Source organism: Centroberyx gerrardi, chromosome 2 (genome assembly GCF_048128805.1).
Source record: "Centroberyx gerrardi isolate f3 chromosome 2, fCenGer3.hap1.cur.20231027, whole genome shotgun sequence".
Classification (NCBI taxonomy): Eukaryota; Metazoa; Chordata; class Actinopteri; order Beryciformes; family Berycidae; genus Centroberyx; species Centroberyx gerrardi.
The window spans coordinates 29,596,082-29,619,748 of NC_135998.1; the positions used below are offsets into that span (position 1 = coordinate 29,596,082).

The window sequence follows — 23,667 nt, forward strand, 5'->3', positions numbered from 1 at the left end:
ATTATTATCAATTTACCAATGGTAAATTAAAACAATTTCGTACACCTTGAGTAATTTTATCCTTTTGCGTATGTGACTTTAATATAATAATGCGATATACTGTGAGATCCATAAAAAATTGGACAGTGACACATTATTGGATGCTTTGGCTCCACAATCTTATTACTCTGGATCTAATTTTGCAGATTACCCATTTCAGCCAAATCAGATGATAAGAGAACCACTGCTATTTTCATAGACTCTCTGCCCATTTCAGGGTGCCAAAAGCATTTGCACAGATTTAGATTAAATGGTTATCTTGTAATTTAGTTCACCAAATTCTTGAGATCTTAATTTGTAGTTTTTCTTTCCAGCATTTGTGCATTTCAGTGTATCGCTATGAGGATTCAGCTGTGTGCACTTCAACCTTCATTGTGTCACCTCACATCCTAGTGATAAGTATGCAGCCAAAACATGAATGTTCACTGTTTATTTATGTATAGAGTCTTTGCTGCAACATCTGCCATTTCTGGCATAGTTTAGTTAGATCTGATGACATTAGGTATTTATATATCTCACTTTGCTAGACCATTCCTTGTTTTTGTGTGTAATACTTATGAATAAATAATAAATGATAGCTTATATATGCAATATATATATATATATGCAAAATGTGCATTATAACAAATAACAAGTCTACAGAACACCATAGATATGAATAGTGGCATTCCTGCAGAACACAATATGCAAGCCATATTTGGTTTCACCTATCTCTGATGATTCATATGTCACTGTATATTTTTCAAAGTTATCTGAATGAATATGAACACATATGAATTGCTGTTGTAAATAATCCCCTTTTATTTAGATTTGTTTTTTAATACTCCTGTGCTTGATTACTGTCCTACCAATAAAGCTTAATTTGAATTTGATGGAGGTCATAGTTTGCCCACCTTTTACCATACAGCATCACTGGCCTTGTCTAGAAGTCACAGGGCAAAAAGCCCACTCGAACAGAATTGACCCCTAGTTTCAGGTTCTTTTATTTTGAAAAACGTGACCCGGAAGTAGCTAGCCAGTTGTAGTAGAGCAGAGCCAGCAGCTGTCTTCACCCTGCCGCCCTGTCAGAGGACAACAACCTCGTACCAGGCTTGAATAGACGAGTCACAGCCACACCGCTGCCCGTTACCGTTAATTAGACAGCGGTCCAGTGTAACTTACACAGTGAGATGCCAAGAAAGTCGCGCTTCATCGACAGAGCTCGTCGTGGCTTTTGCACTATTTTCTGAGAAGGACCTATAGTATTTCTGTTCGTTAACGTTAGCCGGCTATCGAGGTAAGAAATGAATTACACAAGCAGAGGCGGTTAAGCTAGCTGTTTTGTTACCTGTCTAACTGACACATATTAGCGTTGATTGGGTTTGCTAACGGTTATCATCCAGACATCGATTTTTTCCCTTGGAATGGGTCACCCAGTGTTTTACTGAATGTAATTATTTTGGGGATGGCTGTATGCCACTAGAAACAGAGAGAGCGAGGTTCCAGCTTTGTCTTATTAGTAGGTAACTTAAATGAGTTAATTAACGTTAACGTCAATTTACATTATAACGTTAGATAAGGCAGCGACCTAGTGTGATGTGCAGCGGGAGGCATTAGATATAGCTATTGGTAAGATAATGCACCACCAGCTACCTCTGGTCGAGCCCACATGATTTTTGCATATTCTGTAGTTACTTGGGTTCGAAGCCCCCCCTCAGTCAGGATTTAGATAGTTTTCATGTATTCGTGGTGTTTCGTACAATGCCAGTGGAGCGCTCAATCAAGGCAAGCCTGCATAGACTGAAAAAATCGTTCATTTGTGCCCGCTAACATCCCGTCATTTTCACCTCAAGACTGATGTCGTCTGAGACTCTTTCCATCATTTCAAGACTGAGAGGTGTCAGGCGAGACTAGAGCTCTAGCTAAAGTATCCATTTCTGCATGGAATGTCTTTTTTCATCGTTTTGTCTACAATAGTCTAAGTGTGGAGCATTACTGTACGTTCATATCTCCGTCAATGAAAACCATGATTGCGCCTCAAGTTGTTTAGCACACTGACAGATAATAACACAATATGCTTGCCTTATTTGGTTTTAAATAGAGCAGTGCAATAGCTAGCATCCTATTGCAGATGTACAGAAATTACGATGGTCCTGCAGGCGACACTGATAGCTTCCCTCCATCATATATCCATATGCAGAAGCAGACACCCCCTCTTCAGTCATTTCCTTGGCAAAAAAAAACTTGTCAGGGGCTACAAATATTTTTGGGGTGCAGCTTTCTATGGACATTTTAATTCTGTGACCTGACTGTGGGCTGCCTTGACCTGATTGCACATCCATCTTGGCAAACTGGAGGTTACAGCCAGTGTGAAAATGAAATCTGGGACAGCCCAGGTCAACCTAAAAAAGGTGACCATGTGACGCAGTTCCTCCATAGTTTCTTATCTCTATTCATATTTAACTAGGACACCTGTAAGACAGCAGATATCTGCAACCAACACCGCCTATTTAGTGGTAACAATTTTCATATCAACATCACAGATATTGGTAGCTTCTCACTTACAGCTTATATAATTAGGTGAAAGATTTCTGTGTTTTCTGGATCATAAAATGACTGAATTAATGGAGATTACTGAATGTGACAATGGTGCCAATAGGTATTGGTGTATTTTTCTGTTTGAATGCAATACCCATTTACAGTAAAATATTTCTGTTTGTTATTAGGTGTGAAAAATAAGTGTCATGACTGGAGCTGAGACTGAGGATGATATTCCATTAGGTGAAAGGAAGACTGTCACAGATTTCTGCTATCTCCTGGACAAGTCCAAACAACTCTTCAATGGGCTTAGGTCAGTTTTCATTTACTCTCTTTTCTCCTGTCTGCTGTGCTGCATCTGTAATCAAACATCCACCGCTAGTGATTGGTGGAAGGAAATACATGCAATTTCACAGGAATTGTATGAAAAGGACTCCTGCATGATGAACCTCAAACTCTCCTCATCTTTCAATACCTCTGTCTAGTTTGAGAACAGAAACCAAGAATAGCATGGGCAAGCAGCATCAAAATATTATTTTCAAATGTGAGGAACTCAATTGGAAAAGCGCTGTTCTGTGTGTACTGTGTTTATTCTGTGTATTTTGTTTATGCTCCATTCTATTATGAACATTTCCTCTTTGTTTGCCCACTCTCTGCACCCATCGTAGCTTGAGTGTACTGGAAGAGGGATCCCTCTCTAAGCAGACCTTCCCAAGGTTTCTTTCTTTTTCTTCCTAATGAGGTTTTCGTTTTTCCTCGTCCTCAGTTCTTAAGATAATTTTTTGGCATTTGCCTTTATTCAACTGTACATAGTAGAGAGAGACAGGAAAGACTAGGAGAGGGGGGGAGGGGGGGGTGACATGGGACAAAGGTCCCAGGTCGGATTCAAACTCAGGATGTCGCGTTTACATGGTACGTGCCTTAGACCACTGAGCCACCAGGACGCCCTCTGATACCTTAATTCTAATGAATTAGCTACTCTGTTGGCTAGTAAACTAGCTAGCTGATATTTTATTATGACTGTTGAGATTTGACACATTTCCTTAAGTCTTTGCATGATGAAAAAACAGTGTTTGACCACAGAAATGACATCCCCTTAAACATGACATTCTCAATAAAATATTGTGCTGATATAACCACCTGTTGCCATTTTAAAATTCTGGGTATGGCTAGATGAAAATGTCAAAACACACCAGCTCAGCACTCATACAAAATTCTTGAGGAAATTGTTAGAAATGTGCTTACACTCCGCAATTTATACAAATTATAACTAAACAAAAATAAGTACTGGTAGAAGCAGACCAGGTTCAAGCCTGTACACACTGTGAGTTTATGGATCGCTCTATTCTGACCGATAGTGGGTGGTGCAAGAGGCTCAGATTGCATCTATGTAGTGGTCTTCTCTCCATCTACAAAGTTTTGAACAGGTAAATCATGTATGTTTTGCTGCTTTGATATTGCCTGTTATAACATTATGTAATTTTAACGAGTTAACGTATCTTGTACGTAACAATGGATGCAACTGTTCTCCAAGCATCGTCTGATCTGTTTGCTTGAACCACCTCAGGAGGTGGTTTGAGATGCACTGTGGCCGGAAGTTGGCCAAGTGTAAATGGAAATGCTCCTCCAAGACACATATGTAATCTCTATACTCCTCCCAAAACGTTACGCCCCGAACCGGAAAGAGAAATGGTGCGCGGCTTTGTTTTAATCTGAGCGGAGCTGAGTAAGCAAACACCGTCAGGCTACAGGCGAAAACCTCTGCATTGGTTGGATATGGATGAGACTCGTGGCTGGAGAACAATGCCAGGTGTAAATTGGGTACACCACAGTCAATTTAGACATGTGCAGTTCAACATTGATTTCAACAAAATTTTACAGTTGCTTACCGACAAACCTAGATCTAGACGCTTTTTATGCCATGTACTTGGGCAGCTGTTTACTTGGTTGGGCTGACTAAATATTATAAATAAATGGAAAACCCTGTATTACCACAGTGTGGAAATGTACAGTATTACAGTTCTACAATTACAGTATTACTTCACAAATCTGCAAATTAGTGTAACAATGCTGGCCGAAAGTTAAAGCTGTAGTGCTCAATTTAAACAGATGAAACTTACCTGTCATCATTAGTGTTTTAAATAAACCAAATACTTGTTTCTCAGTGTGATCTATCAAAATTGAATTCATCAGTGCTATGAAGAGCCATGCTACTCACTGAGAGACCAGCAGGTTTTTGGCGAGGGTGTAATCAAAGAAGGGAGGGGAGAGCTCAGCCACTTGACTTTCCTAAATCAGAGCCGTTTTGGGTTCTTTTGTGGCTTTTAGTAAACCTAAAATTTTACTGTAATATTGTTTTTCTTCAGTGAAATGATGACTCAAATATTTGGAGCTCAATTTTGCTACTGGCACTGGTTCAAGAAGCGAAAAAAAATGTTGCACCACTGAGAAGTGCAACTGAAAAATGCCTCAATCTGGAGCACAGTAGGGAGTGGTTTAGCTAGTGTGCTGCCTGCAGACTACAGAAAAACTAACACATGGGCTTCAGTGATGCTCAATTAAATGCTGTATTAACGTTTTGATCCCCCATGATTTTTGAAGGGGAGCAATTGGATGCACTGACCAAAATCCATCAGGACATTTTATATTTTAGTGTACCATTGCTCAATGACAAGGCCTGGATCAAATCTTTATATTGATGCATCATTTTTTAATACTGACACAAATGGGGCTTTAAATGAATCTGAAGTTTGAATGTTTTTATTATGATATTCCTAGATGTTACAATAAGCCCAGAAAGACTGTGGATTAGATACAAACATCGACAGACTGGCCATCTGGGCTACCAGGAGTTTTCCTGCTGGGTCGGTCAACCTGTCAGTTGGTGGTGAGCCAAGCAAGACCAATACAAAAAGATAAAAAGAAACGTGCCATGCTGTTGGGCTAGTGCTGTAGACTATCTGGCCAGCTGGAGAGACAGAGATAGAGAGAGAGAGAGAGAGAGAGAGGGTCACTGCTCCTTCTTCCTCCCCCATCAACTTTAGTTTGGTACGTTCTACCATTCATGTGCTGAGCTGACAGTGACAGACTGATTGTGTATTAATCACAACTGATACTGCGTTCACGTCACAGGGGAATTATCATTGGAATGACTTGGAACAACGGCTCAAAGCTCCCATTTGAAAGTGTTCACGAGTTCACTTTCATTTTAAGCCATTGATTGAAGTTTTCAGTTGTTTTCATAGAAGTCGTCTGTTCTTTATCACACTTGCCACACATGCATGTGGTGAGTGATGCATTTGAATTCATGTTTTACCAACAAACCAAACATTGTATTGTCAACCTCAATCTAAAAATCCAGCAGGTAGTTGTGTGTTGTGTCCGGACATGGCATTTTATTAGTTATGATCACAAAGTGTGAGAATCATTCATTTTCTTTGAAATTACTATATTATTCCTTACACTTGACAGATATTTCCTTGTTGGTGACGTTGCTAAATGCCAGTTGGCTATTTACCACCTGAAAGCCGTATTTTCAAGTAGGAATTTCATATTTACCATCTTGCCATATGACGTGGATACACAGTTCTGCTAGTATCTACATGCAGCAGAAAACTGTTAAGCATAGTGCAAGCCAGCCATCTCCCTCCCTCTCTCTCTGAATAGCCACTGTCCTACTTGTCACTTAGTATTCTAGGCAATACACCATCTCTGTTTTATCACAGGCTCTTAAGATGATAGGATACAGAATACTTCATCCTAATGTTGAATTTTAAATGAAAACTTATCATCCATATGTAAAATGACAAATTTATTATAAGATTGTATAAAAAATGGGGTATATTGCTAGTAATATCAATTCTTTGTTCTCCCAGTATTATGATGGCTGGGGGTGTAGAGTGTCTGTGGGTTGGTTGTGATGTGGTTGTGGTTGTGGGCCAGTCTCAGTACAAGATTTAGTACAAGAAAATTTGCCTCTCCACCATAAGGAACATACTAAAATGATTGCGCCTTTTTTCTGGCAGGTGACAGTGTACACTACCCAAAGACCGTAATTATTGCTAGGTAATTAATATCCATGGTGCAATGTTAGCTGGTAGGTTTACTAGTAAGCTAAGTGATGTCTTGTTTTGTTTTGTCTTGTTTTGTTCCATCTCTAAAGAAGGAGTTCAAATGAACGATTGTCACCGACATGTTAGCTTTGCATGGAAACTTCCCCGCTATATATTTGGAACATTCCAAACTAGGAAGTCGTGCCTTGTTTGTATTGAACGGATGCTGGATACTGTGGTGTGGTAAACGTAAATACGTTTAATCAAATAAATGGAAAACCCTGTGCATACGTTTCTATCGATTGAATTTCCATGAGCCAAGAGAAAACGTTGGCTGAATTTAGGTGTGACCACCCCTTAACACTTTGGCCAGCTAATTAGTGGGCATGGCTTATTATGTATTATAAGTCATGCTTAGCAGACCAAATTAGTTTTACAAAATGGGTAAAAAAATAATTGTTGACCTTTTACCCTACGATGAAAAATTAGAAAATTAAAATGATCTTGGTTCTACATGTATCACAAATGATACCAGTTTACCAGAAACATTCATTTTTTCTGAAATATTCCATAAGTGAATGGACCATTAGAGTGTAGGGCGTAGAGTTGACTCAGAAGGAAGGTGAGTGCTAATGAAAGGTGTAAATTACAGGATTTAATGAATGAAATCATTAATGGTGTAATCAGGGTTGCCCTAGGCTTAATGGTTGTCCTAAGCAGAATCAGCTTTTCGTTTCATTGTTGTGAACCCACCATTCACTAACCACATTTACCATTGTAATACACCATAAAATATAGAAGTAACACCATGGTTGTCATAGTCAAATCACTTTAACTAAAAAAAAAGGTCTTGCTTTTTGAGTCCCAGATAGTGCAAAACCAAAAACAGTACAATACTAATGTGATGTTATATGAATGTGATTTATACTAATAATAAATTAATCATATATGTAAGTTAATCAAGTGTATCAAGTGTAAATTACCATCTAATGAAAGCATAAACAATTTGACTCATCTTGTCTCTAAAACCCATCTTTGCTGTTTCTTCATTATACCAAAAGGTGGCAACAAAGCCCCATCAAATTTACTCTTAGTCTCTTTCTTTCTCTGTACTCCTTCCTGTCCAGTTTAGTCGGCCCTCTTACCTGTCTGTCTCACATTTTGGATGTCTGAAAACAGCTGAGTGATACTTTCTTACATACCTTCTTTGGTTCCCATCCTGCAGGAGTCCAAACTGAAAATATCCTTGGTCTGTCTGCCACCTTACAATGTACATTTAACAGCCTTGTAACAACACATTATGTAATAACACTGCATTATGTAATAACACGACAAAATGGAATACATTTTCACTTCATTATGTAATAACACCCGCATTTTGTAATAATCTGCCGCATTTTGTAATACACAGCTTGAACGCAATATGTAATAAATGTCCCCGCATTTTGTAATAAATTATTACATATTGTGGTGGTTATTACAAAATGCGGGAGTTGCACTTTTTTTATGATGAAAATGTAATAATACAATGCATTATGTAATAACCAACCAAAATGGATGTCTTCATCTGTACACATTATATTTTTAACAATTAAGCTAAATTAAACTTCCCAAATATTAAATTAGACCGGCGTTATAGTTGACTCTGATCTTAGTCTAAATAGCCACATAAAAGCAGTAACAAGATCAGCTTTTTATCATCTTACAAATACAGCCAAACTCAGGGACTTCATGTCAAAAGCCGACCTGGAAAAACTCATTCATGCTTTTATTTCTAGCAGACTACTGCAATGGTCTTTTGACAGAGCCCCCCAAAAAGATCATCAAAAAGCTTCAGCTTATTAAAAATGCAGCTGCTAGAGTTCTTACAGGGACCAAAAGGTCAGACCACATCACCCCGATTCTTAAGTCACTACACTGGCTTCCTGTCAGCCACAGAATTGAATATAAGGCAATGCTGCTTGTTTATAAATCAATACATGGAGTGGGACCAAATACATTACAGACATGTTTTTAAGGAGTACACTCCTGCCAGGCCTCTCAGGTCAAGTGGGAGTGGGCTGCAATATGTAATAATTTATTACAAAATGCGGGGAAATTTATTACATATTGCGTTCAGGCTGTGTATTACAAAATGCGGCAGATTATTACAAAATGCGGGTGTTATTACATAATGAAGTGAAAATGTATTACATTTTGTCGAGTTATTACATAATGCGGTGTTATTACATAATGCGTTGTTACAAGCCTAAAGTTAAGAAGTTGGTCCAGTCCTACACTCTTCGACTGAAAAAAATAGTCTGTTTTTTCAGCGTCTGATGTGGAGAAAGTTATCTATGCTTTTATTTTGTCTTTTTCTTGTTTTTAATGTATGTACTTGTTAATGTGAAGCCCTTTCTGACTTTGCTATACAAATAGTTTATTGCTAATTCTGTTATTAGTGATAATAATGAAGCCCAGCATGGATACTTATTTATGCCATTTGAGGCCAATTCTGGATTTTTTTTTTTATTATTATTTTTTAAAGCTCAAGCTCCTTTTCTTTTGTCTTACGATCCTGGAAGTCAACAAGGAAACCGGACAGGAGATTGTAAAGTTGCACTCACTGTATTTTCACTTTACGTTTTGTGTTTGAAACATCAGGAACTATATTTCAGTGCCATTCATCAGTGAGCAGTGTATTTTACAATTTGCAAAGTTCACCCTCCATTGATATTTATAGAAGAAATGTTGGCTAATATTGCAAGAAATACACAATTAGAAGAATTCTGAAAGGAGGTTAGTCAAGCAACATAGTAAAAACAAATGAGGATGTTTAAGTCAGGTTTGATAACTCTAACAACTTGTAGACAGGCAGTAACCAGGCAGTTTATAATTTGATGCAATTTGATTGTCAGCAGGGCTACTGCAGGCCACATAAACGCTATGTGTTTGACTTTTCAGGTTTCTCCTTTCTTTCCTCCTCTTTCCTTCAATTTTTTCCTTCATTTTTTTTCTGCAGAGACCTTCCTCAGTATGGACACAAGCAGTGGCAGTCCTACTTTGGACGGACATTTGATGTCTACACCAAGTTGTGGAAATTTCAGCAGCAGCACAGGTCATTCCCGTCGCTTATTATTAAATCACATTGTTTTTAGTTGGGATGGATGGGGAAGAGTGCTACGTTTTTATATGTAGTTCGGGTCGAGATACGATTCAGCAATCACATTTTTAACTGACTTCATTTAACACCAAGTATGAGTAAAAATATTGAGTCAGGGTGTGATTGTTGCATGTAGGTGTGGCCTATCATATCATGACGTACAGTATAACTCAAAGTGGGTTAATTAATCTGAGAATAAAGTGAATTCTCAGATTAATTTCAGAACTCAAATACATTTTTCACACATGGCCCAAATCTCTTCCGTAATGCCGGGACTTTAAGTGTTTCTCAGTTCACACACAGTGATGTTAATACAAAGAAAGATGGACATACTGTAGGCAGGTAGACGACTGTCACAGTGTCATTGGCCGGATGTTCTGTCACTCTTTAGTTACAGTTGTTGAATGATGTTTATGTGTAGTGCTCAATATATTTTCTTTTATTTTTTGATTTATGGACAGGCAGGTTCTGGACAGCCGGTATGGCTTGAAGAGATGGCAGATTGGGGAAGTTGCATCCAAAATTGGACAGCTTTACTACCACTACTAGTAAGGGACCTGTCATTGTCAAAGTCCTTTCATTGTCCCACTGTTGTCTCTTTGCTGTCTGTTACTCTGTCATTGTTGGTCAAAACACAATTTATGTGATGATGTAGATTGCATGCAGATGGGACAATTTGGGGGTGGATGAACTAAAATACATCCCCATAATTAACCACAGAATTTAGGTTTTACAGGATATATATCATGTGATTTCCCCTCCACCCCTTTATAAATACAAATTGTCTTTCATATCGAACATTCACAGTGGTTTGATACCTTGACACTTTTTTTTATTCGACAGTGGTATGAATTTTTTTGCATGCTTCATACTCTTCAGGGTAACGCACATTGTTTCTGCCCCACTCCAGAGAAAGTAATGCACCTTCTTCCCTATCTTGATTGGCAGCCTTCGTACCTCAGAAACAAGTTACCTGAATGAGGCCTTTTCATTCTACTCAGCCATCCGTCAGCGATCCTATTACTTTCAGGTCAATAAAGAGGATAGGTAAGTTCCCAAACTATGCTGAAGTAGATGTTTTTTTCCTTATCCTGTTGTGAGTTACAAATTCAGAAAGTAGATGGAGGCAGCACAGATGTCAAGCAGTCACAGTCTTGATTTAGATTAAATCTTAAGTTCTCTTTGATATTCTTTTTCTGTTTTTTTATTAATTTCTCTGCTACTGTAATCGTTATGTGCAGACATCAGTGTTCACATGAGAGTCAGGCTGAAGTTTGCAACATGCATCTTTATGCATTTACTTGGTATTTGGGCCCAAACTAGCTATAGTAACTCTCAGGGGATATTTTATTATTATTATTATTCCCCCCCCCCCCCCCCCCCCCCCCCCCCCCACTGCTTTTGATATGTAACTTATCACTAGACAGTTACCAGCTGTGTGGCGTAATGTTTACTGCCCACTGTATTACTGGGAGCGTTTAGGTTTGAACCATGGCCAGGTCTTAAGATGTAACACTCTCATATTGTAAACTTTTCAAGAATTTCTTTTACATTACATTACATCAGTTAGCAGACGCTTTTGCCCAAAGCGACTTACAATAAGTGCATTTTGTCAACAGTAGTCAAACCAACTGAATATCACAGTCTTCGTCAGCTAAGCCTTTTAATAGGAATAAATAGCGTTTGTGGAATCAGAGGTTTGTTTTTGTTGCTTTCAAATAGACTGTGTCTCAAGATAGGAATAATGTGTTTCAAGATGTTTTATACTGTTGTGTAATTTGTAGTGTATTTCTTTTAATGAATTTGAAAAATCAAAGCTATGACAAAGCATCACAATCAGCTCAAGCCCAGTTGTAACATTAACTGGAGCAGAGAGCTGCTGCAAATGGCAGTAAAAATTAATACAGTGCAATAACTTTAAATCTTTCTGCTTAAGCAAAATCAAATTATTAACATCCTTTATCACAGTTGTTCTCAACCATGTTCCATGTAGGGCAGAGAGTCTGTAGGGTTTCATGCACTAAACACTACAGCAGCAGATTTCACTGATCAGTTCCTCCTTTCTGGTTGAAGGTGTTAATCAGCGTAATGAGCTGCTGTAGTGTTTAGTTGTTATGAAAACCTGTGTATACATGGGCCTCAATGGCATAATTTTGGATGGACTTCTCCATACTCCAGAGGCTAGAGTAGTCGTTCTTGCTGAACCAAAGACACAGAAGCAATAAAATTGACATACCCAGTTGCATGCAAAAGATACAAACATGCTGATTGTTGTCCATTGATATGTGAACCATAAAATGTCATTAATAGGCTTAATGAAGATATTTGCAGTTTAGTGTGGATTTGCTTGATTTTACAAGTTCACATTATCCTCTCTTTCTTTTCTGTTAGGCCAGAGTTAGTAGTGAAGAAGCTTCGATATTATGCTCGCTACATAGTCGTCTGTTTACTGCTGAACAAGATGGACCTAGTCAAAGTTTTGGTTAAGGTATGCAAGCAAAACATTCAAACTAAAGCATGCTGAGAGGTAGATGGCCAACACAAAGCATTCCTTCCTTTACTTTGAATGGACAACAGGAAAATGTAATCAAAGATTTTGTTTTAACTCTCTAGCCATTACCATCCACTGTACCCCCCACTTCATTATCTTTCTTTTCTTTTTACCAACAATCTGTTACAGTTCCTGCAAAAGTAGCACGATCTAGTGCAATGTAATAACATAGAAACACAAACAACTAGGTTAGGCAGATCGGGACCAGAAATAATTGGTGGCATTGGCTTTAAAAACAAAACCAAAACTTTGATTGCAGCTTCCATTTGCCTCTTTCAGGACAATGGGGCAAGTAGGCATGACTTAGAAATTTGTATGAGGCCTTATTTTTTAAATCTAGCCCAAGTCTAACTTTTGGAGTAGTCTGAAAAGTGTATTTGTGTATTTGTGAATTGCATGAGACAACATGAGTGCTTGTTGAAACTAATGTCTGTCTCTGCTACCTGCAGGAGTTATCTGAGGAAATCGAAGATTACACACAGCGATTCAATACAGAGGACCAATTGGAATGGAACTTGGTTTTACAGGAAGTGGCAGCCTTTGTAGAGGTAACCCCCCACCCCTCCACGCCAAAATAAATACATAAATATAAAGGTCAACACTAATACTGTTGATTTTATATATTTCAGAGTACACTAGACATTTTGCATATTTGTCTGATTAGATTGTCCTCAATGAGTTCTTGAAGGATTTAGTTAAAAAAAAGTGAAATCCACAGTAGGGTATAACTTCAATATAATAAAGGTAAGACAATTTGGACCACAACACTGGAGGTTGATGTGTTTTATGGCTACAGCTGTGCAAAGGTGGGACATATACTTAAAGTATACCTGCAACATTTCTGTTTTCCTGGACAGACAGCCAGGAAAACATGGAAGCCCACAGTGAAGACACAGTGAATGAACTCACCAGTGATTTCCTCTATTTGTTTGTGTGAGCAGGCAGACCCAGTGATGGTTCTGAATGACAACAATGCTGTTGTTGTCACCAGCAATCGGCTGCAGGAGGGATGTGTGCCGCCACTGGAACAAGGCATGGTGGTTGGACAGCTCATTCTCGCAGATGCACTAATCATCGGCAACTGTAACAACCAGGTTTTAACTCACTAATTCTAATTCATAATTCCTAACACTCAACAACGCTTCATACACCTCAACACAAATGTCGATCAGAACCGAGATCAAACAGTGAATACCCTTTCCAATATAGAACTCATCATTACTCATTCACTCTTACTAATCTGGGAAAAATAATATAAAATGTTGCTCTTGAATGATTCACAGTTGCACTATGATGATGCAATATGGAGATTAATTTGTCACTCAGTTGTGTGAGGCAGTGTTTGATAGGTAAGCATGTACTAAATACTACTAGAATAATGAGAGCAGTCATGTTACATCAAAATAACAGCAATACATATTTTCTAACATGTAATCCACGACCATTATAGTTTTAGACAAATTGATGAAGACCTGGTAATCCCATGTGTTTGTGTTGATGGTTTTCTAATGCATGGCTGGATGACAAGAAATTATCAATTGTGTGAGGAAAGAAATTCTGGTTTTAGTAAATCGTAATTGAAGGAATGGACTGACTTTTGTTAGTTAAGCATCTTACTATTCTATAATGATTTCATTTAGCACACTGTACATTTTCACAATTAGTCTAGCAAACTGAAATCTGGCAAAATATTCCAGGTGGCAAAAAAAAATCCTACTGTGAACAGTCTTGATGATGCTTTCTCATTAATACAGCACCGTTTGCATCACCATCCAAGCATACATGTTTCTTATTGCAGTGGTCTTTTTTATTTATTTATTTTTCTATTTATATGTTTGTATTTGCTTGTCTGTTTAGGTGAAATTCAGTGAGTTAACCATCGACATGTTTCGCATGCTCCAAGCTCTGGAGAGGGAACCTGTGAACCTGGCCACGCAGACCTCAAAACAAGGAACGTTGGTGAGTGGAATTCTCAGACCATCTTTCCTGTCCGTCACGTCTGATGAAGACTGTGTTCCCCTGGCTTTGTTTTTGTGTTTTAGCCCTGGTGTCGCTAAGAGTTTTTTTAGCTTAACCTCAGTTATGATTCATTCTTCACACTCCATGCTGGCCTATGACAGCTCAGTCTGCTGAGACAAAGTGTTAAAGCCCAGTTTCACAAGTGACATTTGGAGTTTTGAGTTTGTGTGCCATGGCCATGTGGAGTGGATAGAGAGACTTTGACTTGGCAAAGTGCCTCTTAAAGCTGGAGTTAGTAGCATTGCAGTGGATTTAAAAATAGGGAGGTTATCTGGGGAAGTATTATATACAGTGGGAATTGTAACATCTATCAGACTAACTGATAAATCAGTCAATCCAGACTATACTGTGTTGAATATCAGGTGGTACTTTACACTTGGCCCTCATGTATGGGCAAGTCATATTTTTGTTCTAAAAATAGACTATGTATTCAAACATTTCACTGGGTTTGTGTATTTGATCATTAATGAATGTGTGTTCACCCAGTTGCCTCTTAATTTTTGGATAGACTGAGCTGGGGGAATCTGGGGCAGAGAAAAAAAGTCGTTTTCACCCACCACAGAGTAGGCATGTAGAATATAGAATACATGTAGAAAGTATAGAACTTTAATCAATGCAGTTGAGTCTTGGTTATTTTATTACATATTGCAATGTATTTAGGAAACTTGTTTGATGTCACTTTCCAATAACCTAATTCCACCACCTAATAAACTCACATAAAAGGTGGTGGCTAAATACAGGTCAGTTTGACGTCTCAAAGCCATGGCACATGATGCAACTTGTCACAGATAGTTTAAAAGTTGTGTGTGAATCCTGCTTCACTTTGCTGAAGTGGAATGAAAAAGTGGTATTTGTCTCTCAAAATCCCAGAAGAGTGGTTACCCTGACTTGCCTGAAGTAAACTTAAAATATGAACTAATCATAATTTTAAACTGTGTTTCTTCCCAGGAACCCAATGAGAAGCCAGCCAAGAGAGAAAACCCACACAAGTATTTGCTATATAAGCCGACGTTCAGCCAGCTTTTCACTTTCTTGTCTGCCTCTTTTAAGGTCAGTATTCACTTGCATCACTGCCATTCTGGGTCATACATAATAGAAAGTAGACGAATTAATGGTGCATTGGCATGTGTGTAAAGTTGCCAAAATATGGAAAATGCAAAGAAAATTCTAAAAACAATCCCAGGAAAGTTTTGGAAATGAACTGCCACACTACCACATGATGTGGTTGCTAGTGTTTCACCTCTAGGACTTTTCCAGTTTCATTACCCCCTATGCTGTGAAAAGAACCAGTTAGGCACACATGTTGGTTTGTAATATTGTTACTGTTACAGTCAGCATTGCAGCTGCCATTTTTTATCTAGGTACCCAAGCAGCGTTTTCAGATTAAGAGACCAAAGGGGCGACCGGTCTTAGGAAGGGAAAGTTAAGGGACACAACGGGCAAGAATAAGATCAAGCACTTTTAAGCACATTTAAGCACATTTTGATCACAGGCCACTTCTTTTTTTAATCAAGGGAATGCTATTAAATTGGGTCATGGCACTAGCTTCATAGTCAGAAATTGAACCTCCAGCTGTTTCCAGTACTGCAAGAAAAGCTGCAATGCCCTTTTTTAAGCATAACCCTCAAACCTCTTTTAGGGGCTTTTTGGCAAGTGACCCTCAGTTTTTCGTTGAGCCCATGCCAACCACTGAATATCACTAACAGTACTGGTCATTTCAACAACCTATAGGCAACAAATGGCTATACAAAGACTCAAATTTTAGGCAGATAAAAGTACTGAATCCCAAAATTCCAAGGAAAAAGAATTCCAAGGAATCGTGTAATTCTAATTCTCTAGGTGAGCTATTTCATTATATTCCATTCAAATTGTCATCAAAGTAACTTATTGAGGGAGAATTATAAGGCCCATTTCAATGCTGACATTGAGGTATTTTATTGCACTAATATCTAACAGTCATATTATTTTGCTACATCAACTTATTTTCATTGCACTGATTTCCAGGAATTGCCTGCAAACAGCGTTCTGCTTGTCTACCTGTCCGCTACTGGAGTCTTCCCTACTGGGCGTTCAGATTATGAAGGTAAAAAATATATATCTCATATATTTGCAAAACTAAACACTCCTATTTGAATCTTATTTGAAATATTCAGGACAGAACATAACCACCAAAGTTGCCCAGAACTTTACATGTTTAGATTTTTCAAAGTTTCTGTCAAAGAAAATCTCTCTTCCTAGTGCAAATGCAGTGAGCTGCACAAGTTTTTGCTCCATGCTCTTATTATTTTGGATGTGAAATGGCACAATGACTATGTGATCCACCCATTCAGGGTCCCGTACGTATTTGGACATATTGAGATTATATTATTACATAGTATCATATTATTACATTTTGACAAATTAAGAGCCATCCAATCTGTAGAAACATGTGCAGTGTTCGCATATTTGTCTCCATCTCAGCACAGCACAGCCTCTTAAAATGACCAACCATTTGTACTTTCAAATCAAAATCTATACTTCAAACTAGGTAAAATATTAATTCTAATATCACAGCAGTGTCTTTGGTCGTTTTCTATGATAGGCTTCTGTACTAATCTTGGTCATGTGCTTACAGTCCTCAGTTTTAATACCACACATTCAGGGATTATAAGTGTGTGCCTGCGTCAATGCTAGCAAATTACTTTGGCAGTAATGCAGCAGTTTTTGCTAGCTAACATTACCACATTACTATTTTATTGAATTGGAAGTGATATTTATCAGAAAGATTTGTTACGGTCATTCTCATGTGAATTGGCACAACATTCTACAAACTGACCTCAGTGTTACATGAAAAATTTATGGAAGTAGAGAAACGGTATATTGTTATTCCTAAAGCTATGAGGAAATACAGAATGTTATGAGCCATCTCTGTGTCTCTGGTAGATAATTCTGTCCAGTCTGCATGCTAACACTTCAGCATACACAAGAAGTGAGAGAAGTTAGCCAGACAGGTAAAGTTTTATGTGCTGTTTATTCGTAATGGACTTCACTAATGATGAAGATTGAGATTTTGTTTTCAGAAGTTATTAATCTACAGGCCATAGAATAAAAAACAATACCAATACCAATTGGATTATCCATCCAGCCACCCATTTGCTAGACACTTATCTTCATATATGCTAAATGCCTACAATTACTTAACAGAAGTGTTTATGCGCACTGGACAGAACTAGTTACCGGAGACACAGAGATGATTTTGGTGCCAGTCCTCTCGTCACATATTGGGTAAGGTGACCAATGGGCCAAACTCCCAGAAGGTTGGTGTAGTCCTTTTAAAGTAGTCTAAACCTTGTCTTTTACAAGCTGAATATTTTTTTCTTTTTTCTCTGGATATTTCTTTTAGGACCATATGATTTTGGAGGAGTTCTGACAAATACAAATCGAGATGTGGTGAATGGGGAGACGGTGCAGAAAAAGAACCAGGCCCAGAAAGAGATGCACTGGTGAGGATCTATAATTCTACAGCATCTATTCTTTATTTATCTGTCTGTCTGTCTGATTATATTCTTATAGATATTTGTTTAGCTTTTTTAAAAGAGCAAAAATGTAGATTTTATAACATTTCTGTGTATTTAAAAGTGAGTGATCAAAAAAGGATGCTAGGTGGTTAATACCTTTTTAAACCTGGAAGTGTAACCAACAATTCCTCATGCTTTTTCTACAAAAATATGACCTTCTTCAACGCAAGATCCCTCAGCTGATAAAGTTAATCGAACCAGCCGTCCGCTTTTGCTTGTGACTCATGTCAAACAACATCCATCCAACTCAGTTTGGACTCTGACTGCTGCCTACTCCCCTGCACACTAGCAATAAAAAAGCCACCAACTCATACTGTGACTCTAGCCATGTGTATACACCACCAGCAACCTGAGAAACAAGTTGCTGAACGTCCACCCATTTACAATCATAGAAATGTTGGCCGACGTTTCCTCATTTGCTGCCATGGAAAGGTTGGCCGCAGTCTAACTTTCAGGTGACATAACCCATCAGCAGCCAATCACAGACTCGCCCTGCTATACGTCCCACCTGTAGCTGCAACTCTAGCGGTGTTACAGCTCACAGTCAGCCATCTCGGATCAGTCTGAGGGACAGTAGCATGGTGATGCAGTTAGTGCTAGTGTGTTATTGTTTGGGGAAAAAAAGTATTGAAGACATCCATTAACTGCTCATCCTCACAACAACACTGGAAGTACAGCAGGACGATGATGTCATTTTTACAAAATTTGGATCTCTGCTAACCATGACTGCCAAAGAAGGTTCAGGGGCATTAATTTCCTGATAAACAAGCATTTTTAATACTTGTCCCCAGAAATGAAATGGCAATAAATGGCTTTTTTTGCTGATATTGATAGAAGAAATATCTGCCACTAATGTTCCACGTTATCTAGCAAAAGAAAAAGCACTTTGGATTAAATGAGAACAGAAACACAAGACAATAGGGAGGCGCCGATGCTCAGTGGTGGAAATGGTTATATTTTACTGGGGGTACCCACATGCAGTCACATGTCACAGGGTCATACATAAAGTAATATGCAGACATGTGGCCTGATATTGATCAGAATGGACTTAAACTCTATTAAACTCTATTCAAAGCACAATGTATGTGCAATGTATGTAACTCCGCTCACTGTCCTGTCTATCTCTTGGCCATTTTCTTACACTGTCTCTACTGATTCTTTCCTTGACTTCCCCTGTTTTCCTTTTTTTATGCTTCCTAACAGTCAACAGATAAGAAAGGTGATATATCTCATCAGATACCTGAGTTAAATTTGCATGACATGTTAATGCTTTATTGAATAGTACATAGTATCTCAAAAAATAACTATAAAAATAACAATCGGATGATTAAATGTAGCCAAATCAATAGTCCCTCAACGCTTCAGAGAGATGCACAAAATTTAGACAAATACAACTTAACAGTCCTCCTACTTCCCTCTGTCTATGTATTTCCCTCTCCTGCTCTTTCTCTCTTCTCAACCATATACATGTCTGTGAAGTGATCAATAAACATGATGATGGCACTAAACTGCAGATGTTTCCCCTTGGATCATATTCAAAGTGCTCTGAAATCGGGTCGCACGTTCCTTTAACAGAGGACGACACAAGCCATCACATCCTTCAGCAACTTAGTCTTGTTTTTGCTATCGGATTTAAGTGCTTGGGGAATTGGAAAATACTGATGCCGGGTATCAGCCCAATATCTCATGTCTAACCTAATATTAACTAATATTTATCAATATTTCAATTCGATTGAACATGTTGACGTGAGAACCGCCCTGCCCGACATTCTACTCTTTAACTGAGCTTCTCTCCTGATCAGTCCAGATTGACCCTCCATCATGCACCAACACTGATGAAAATAATGGGAAATTCCTTTTCTTTTTTCTTTTTTCCTTTTTAGGACTAGGACAGAATATAAATGTTTGTTGTTAACTGTTACTAATGCTTGTTTACTTTATGCCCCAGCCTTCATCCGGGGGACTTATTCCCTTTCACCCGGAAACCGCTTTTTGTCATTGTGGATTCTTCAAACAGCACAGCCTACAAGGTATATCAAGATGTTTTATTTATTTGAAATTCTATTTGTTGTGATCACCGAATGTGTACTCCGAATTAACATTCCTTTTTGTTGCTGTTGTTTTTCCTAATAGAATTTCACAAATCTGTTTGGCCAGCCCCTTGTGTGCCTGATGTCTCCTACAGCGTATCCCAAGAGTGTACAAGGTGTGTGTCACCCTACAACAGGCTTCAGCTATTTAGCTTACTGTTTTGATCGATTGTTTTGAGCTAGAAGTTTTTATGGAAATGTTTGAATTAGTGAGGTTAAGTGTTTTTCAGAAGTAGGTTTTGAGGCGCCATTTTTACGTGAATGTTGAGAGGAAATGTGTCCGCTGTCCTTTCCTCTGCCATCACTCTTCTTACCTTTTCAGATCAGTCTCAGCGTGGCAGCCTCTTCACGTTGTTCCTCTACTGCCCGCTCTTGGCTTTTTTCTCTGTGTGCGGCTTGAACAGCGTGCGACGAGGACTGTGGGAGCGGGCGCAAGAGTTTCTTCGGAAAGTGTACCGTGACATCGGGCAGATGATAACGCGATCACGAACCATAGGTAGCTCACAGCTGATAGATTGTATTATCTGTGCAATAGCATATAAAGAATCACATCAGAGTGGACCATTTATTATGTCTTACTTTAAATAGCCAGGTTTAAACCCTGCAACAGCTCCTAGTATTGTGTAGTATTCTTTCATAATAGGTATACTGGACAGTAACCAGAATACTACAAATGGTAAATTGTTTCTTCAATGTCTTTACAGATCAAGCCTTTTTACAATTCTTTGGTGACGAGTTCCTTCGACTGCTGCTGATCCGCTTTGTGTTCTGCTCTGCTGCACTGAGACTGCATAAGCTCTTCCGGGTAAGTCAGTTTGTTGCTCCTTGCACCTTTCTGCACCCTCTGAACAGAAGATTCAGATTCAGAAAATGTTATGTTTATTTCATGCATGGGCATGAAGGCATCCCCAATCCCTTTGCATGGGACTGAAAAATTGCTTTTCATGTCGGTCCTGAATGAAAGCAAAAATATAAAGAATACAACAATTAACATATAAAACAATTAGAAATAAAATGGCATGCAGTTGTTGCAAAGTGACATTGTGAATGAGTTAAATAACACAGTATGCAGATATTGCAAAATGCATCAACATAAAATAAAACTGCATGTAAATGTTCCAGAAAATGATTTTTGTTATGTTGTGTTACTTAATACTTAAGGTACAATGAATAATATGGGGGTAGCTGGGCAAAGCAATTTGTTTATATGAGCAGTTGTATTCCTGCAGCCAAATCCTTGTATTTAGCACTGAGGGTTATGGAAGCAATACACATGTGAATCAGGTGGTACTCTGACTTTTGTCTTCACAGCTCTGCCAAAGCTCCACTTTTTGCAGCTTTTGAAATCTCAGGCACTTGACATGAATGCCTTGTACGAGTAAACCATATATCCTATGCTGTGCTATATATAAGTATTCTGACAGAGATTACAGCCTATTGGATCAGGCCTCAGGGTTGTTGTGATATATTCTGGGAATAAACGGTGGTTTGTGTTGTCCTTGCAGGAGTCCAGGAGCTTCCCAGAGTCGTACCCCGAGCTCCCCAAACAGGACACAGTGGAGAGCAGCCTTCTACAGAAGCATATTTTGGAGCTGGCGACCATGCTGGACGTGCAGAGCCTATTTTGGGATGATTCATTGGAGACCTACTAAACATCTTCCCCACAGGGCAAAATGGCACAAGTGTATATAGACACAGATAGACTCTCTTGCCAGAGCCCTCGCAGTTCTTTTTTACAGGTAATCAAATTACTGATTCACACAGTTTCACGTCCTGCATCTAACTGTTACATGTAGAAGCAAATGTAGTGCAACATTAAAAATGTTCACATAGATAAGCCAGAGAGTTCAATATAGTGTAAAATCCTCCACAGTCTCATAAGAGTAAGAACTATGTAAGACATAAACAAACGAATGGGAGGCTCTAATAAACGCTGAGTCAATAAATATCCTTCCAACTTATCCTTCCCCATCCCCATCCAAATGCAAAGTTTAATACTGCAGCCTGTAACTTTATTCCACGTCAGAGAATTGTAAAATTGGCAGTCTCGGTTATGTTTCATAACAATATTCTCGATGTGAGTTTGTGAGTTTGAGGGAGAGCCATAAAGATGTTTAGTGATGTATAAATTTCACTGGGAATTGAGCTCAGATTTGTGTACAGATTACTTGAGCTCCATTCACAAGGAAAACAGGACTGATTTGCTCAGATGCAGAGACCAAAACACATACAAATACAGCCTTCCATCAAGGCAGTATGTATAGTATTTATCATTGTTTTCTCGAGGGGGGTAAAGGATAGAGAAGTGGGCTTATGACTGGAAAGTAGACGGTTCACATCACTGGACCAGATGGGAAAATCTTGGCAAGGAAAACAAGGAATGCTCTCCTCACCCTCACCAACTGCCACCGACGTGCCCCTGAGCGAGGCACCTAACCCCCAGTTGCTCCAGTGGAGCTGATCATTGGCCAACAATAGGAGACTGTGGTTGTACTGGGCAGCTCCCAGGTGTGAGTTTATGTAATTGTATGAAAGTGAAGCAGGGTGTTGCTGAGAAAGAGATGAGTGCTCAACAAAACCCTTGGCTAGATAAATCAACATTTCAAACAGTCAAACAGTTGGATAACAATTACTACAATATCTTGGAATTTGAAAGATATGATCAACAATATTAGCATTAACCTGCTATTTGACCAACTCTGCTTACTGCATAGCTCTTGTTTATTTGCTAGCCTATCTTGCAGTATGCAGAACTGCATGAGGTTTTGTTCTGTGAGTTCTGTTGCTTGTTTTTTCTCTTGTCATCGACCATATCATAACATTCAGTCTAATACCTCTACTCGTTATTTTCATACACAGCTAAAAAAGATAGTTTAGGTCCTGTGCATTTTGACAGTGATAGTTATTCCTTGTTTTCCAGATCACCAAGCTCTTACTTGCATGCAAAAAGGCAAAGGAATGTATGCAGTTTGCCCTTTTATCCACAAATGACGGCCGGCACCTTTAAAGGCACAGGAGAAAATATTCTGATATAAAAAAGGGCTGTACATAATGGAATGGGGGTGCACAGTAAATGGACCTAGATAACAGAGGAGATGGAACTAGTTGGAGGTAATAAGTTTGTTTTTCCGTTATAACTTTTACATGCACACAATACCTGTATACTTTGAGAAGTATTCAGTTGTTCACACGCATAGCAGAACACGCTTGTTTAATGTTTCTATCTTCATGCAAACTTGTATCATGTAACTATTGTTTGAATGGATTATCATCGGCCTGCTTCCTTATAGATTGCATGCATCACTCATCTTCCTCCTGCCATAAACTGCAGTCGTATCGCTCCATTGGTATTTATGTTCTGCTCCAATGTAACTTTTCCAATATTTTCACTTTTTAATATTGTAATAATGTAATAATGTTTATCCACTGCTGAGGCTTAAGGCGTAAAGGCTGGATCAAAACAAAAAGATTAGCTGTAAAAATGAATAAACAATGGCATCATCTTGTGAAAATTGATAGCAAAAACATTAAAAACTCATAATATCATAATAATAAGGACTTTGTAGGTTGTGAGTAGTAGTTTGAATTAAATTCCTAGCTGAAGTGAAGCTAAAGTGGTTTTGCTGAATGACACCAAATCAAACTACAAGCCATTTCAAGCCAATTCAAAGGGAGATTCTCTTGAGTTTTTGAAAATTTG

General features: G+C 38.5%; 1 protein-coding gene across 1 annotated transcript; it reads left to right on the top strand.

Moving 5' to 3' along the window:
• The first annotated feature begins 1,139 nt into the window (after positions 1-1,139).
• On the top strand, positions 1,140-23,236 carry scai (suppressor of cancer cell invasion). The gene is made up of 17 exons (XM_071904274.2): positions 1,140-1,315; positions 2,745-2,869; positions 9,610-9,705; positions 10,212-10,298; positions 10,699-10,797; positions 12,142-12,238; positions 12,751-12,849; positions 13,243-13,395; positions 14,159-14,260; positions 15,269-15,370; positions 16,325-16,403; positions 17,703-17,802; positions 19,826-19,907; positions 20,011-20,083; positions 20,290-20,463; positions 20,672-20,772; positions 21,473-23,236. The coding sequence occupies exons 2-17, from the start codon at positions 2,763-2,765 to the stop codon at positions 21,617-21,619; spliced, it is 1,698 nt and encodes a 565-aa protein (XP_071760375.1). The 5' UTR covers positions 1,140-1,315; positions 2,745-2,762; the 3' UTR covers positions 21,620-23,236.
• The last annotated feature ends 431 nt before the right edge of the window (positions 23,237-23,667 follow it).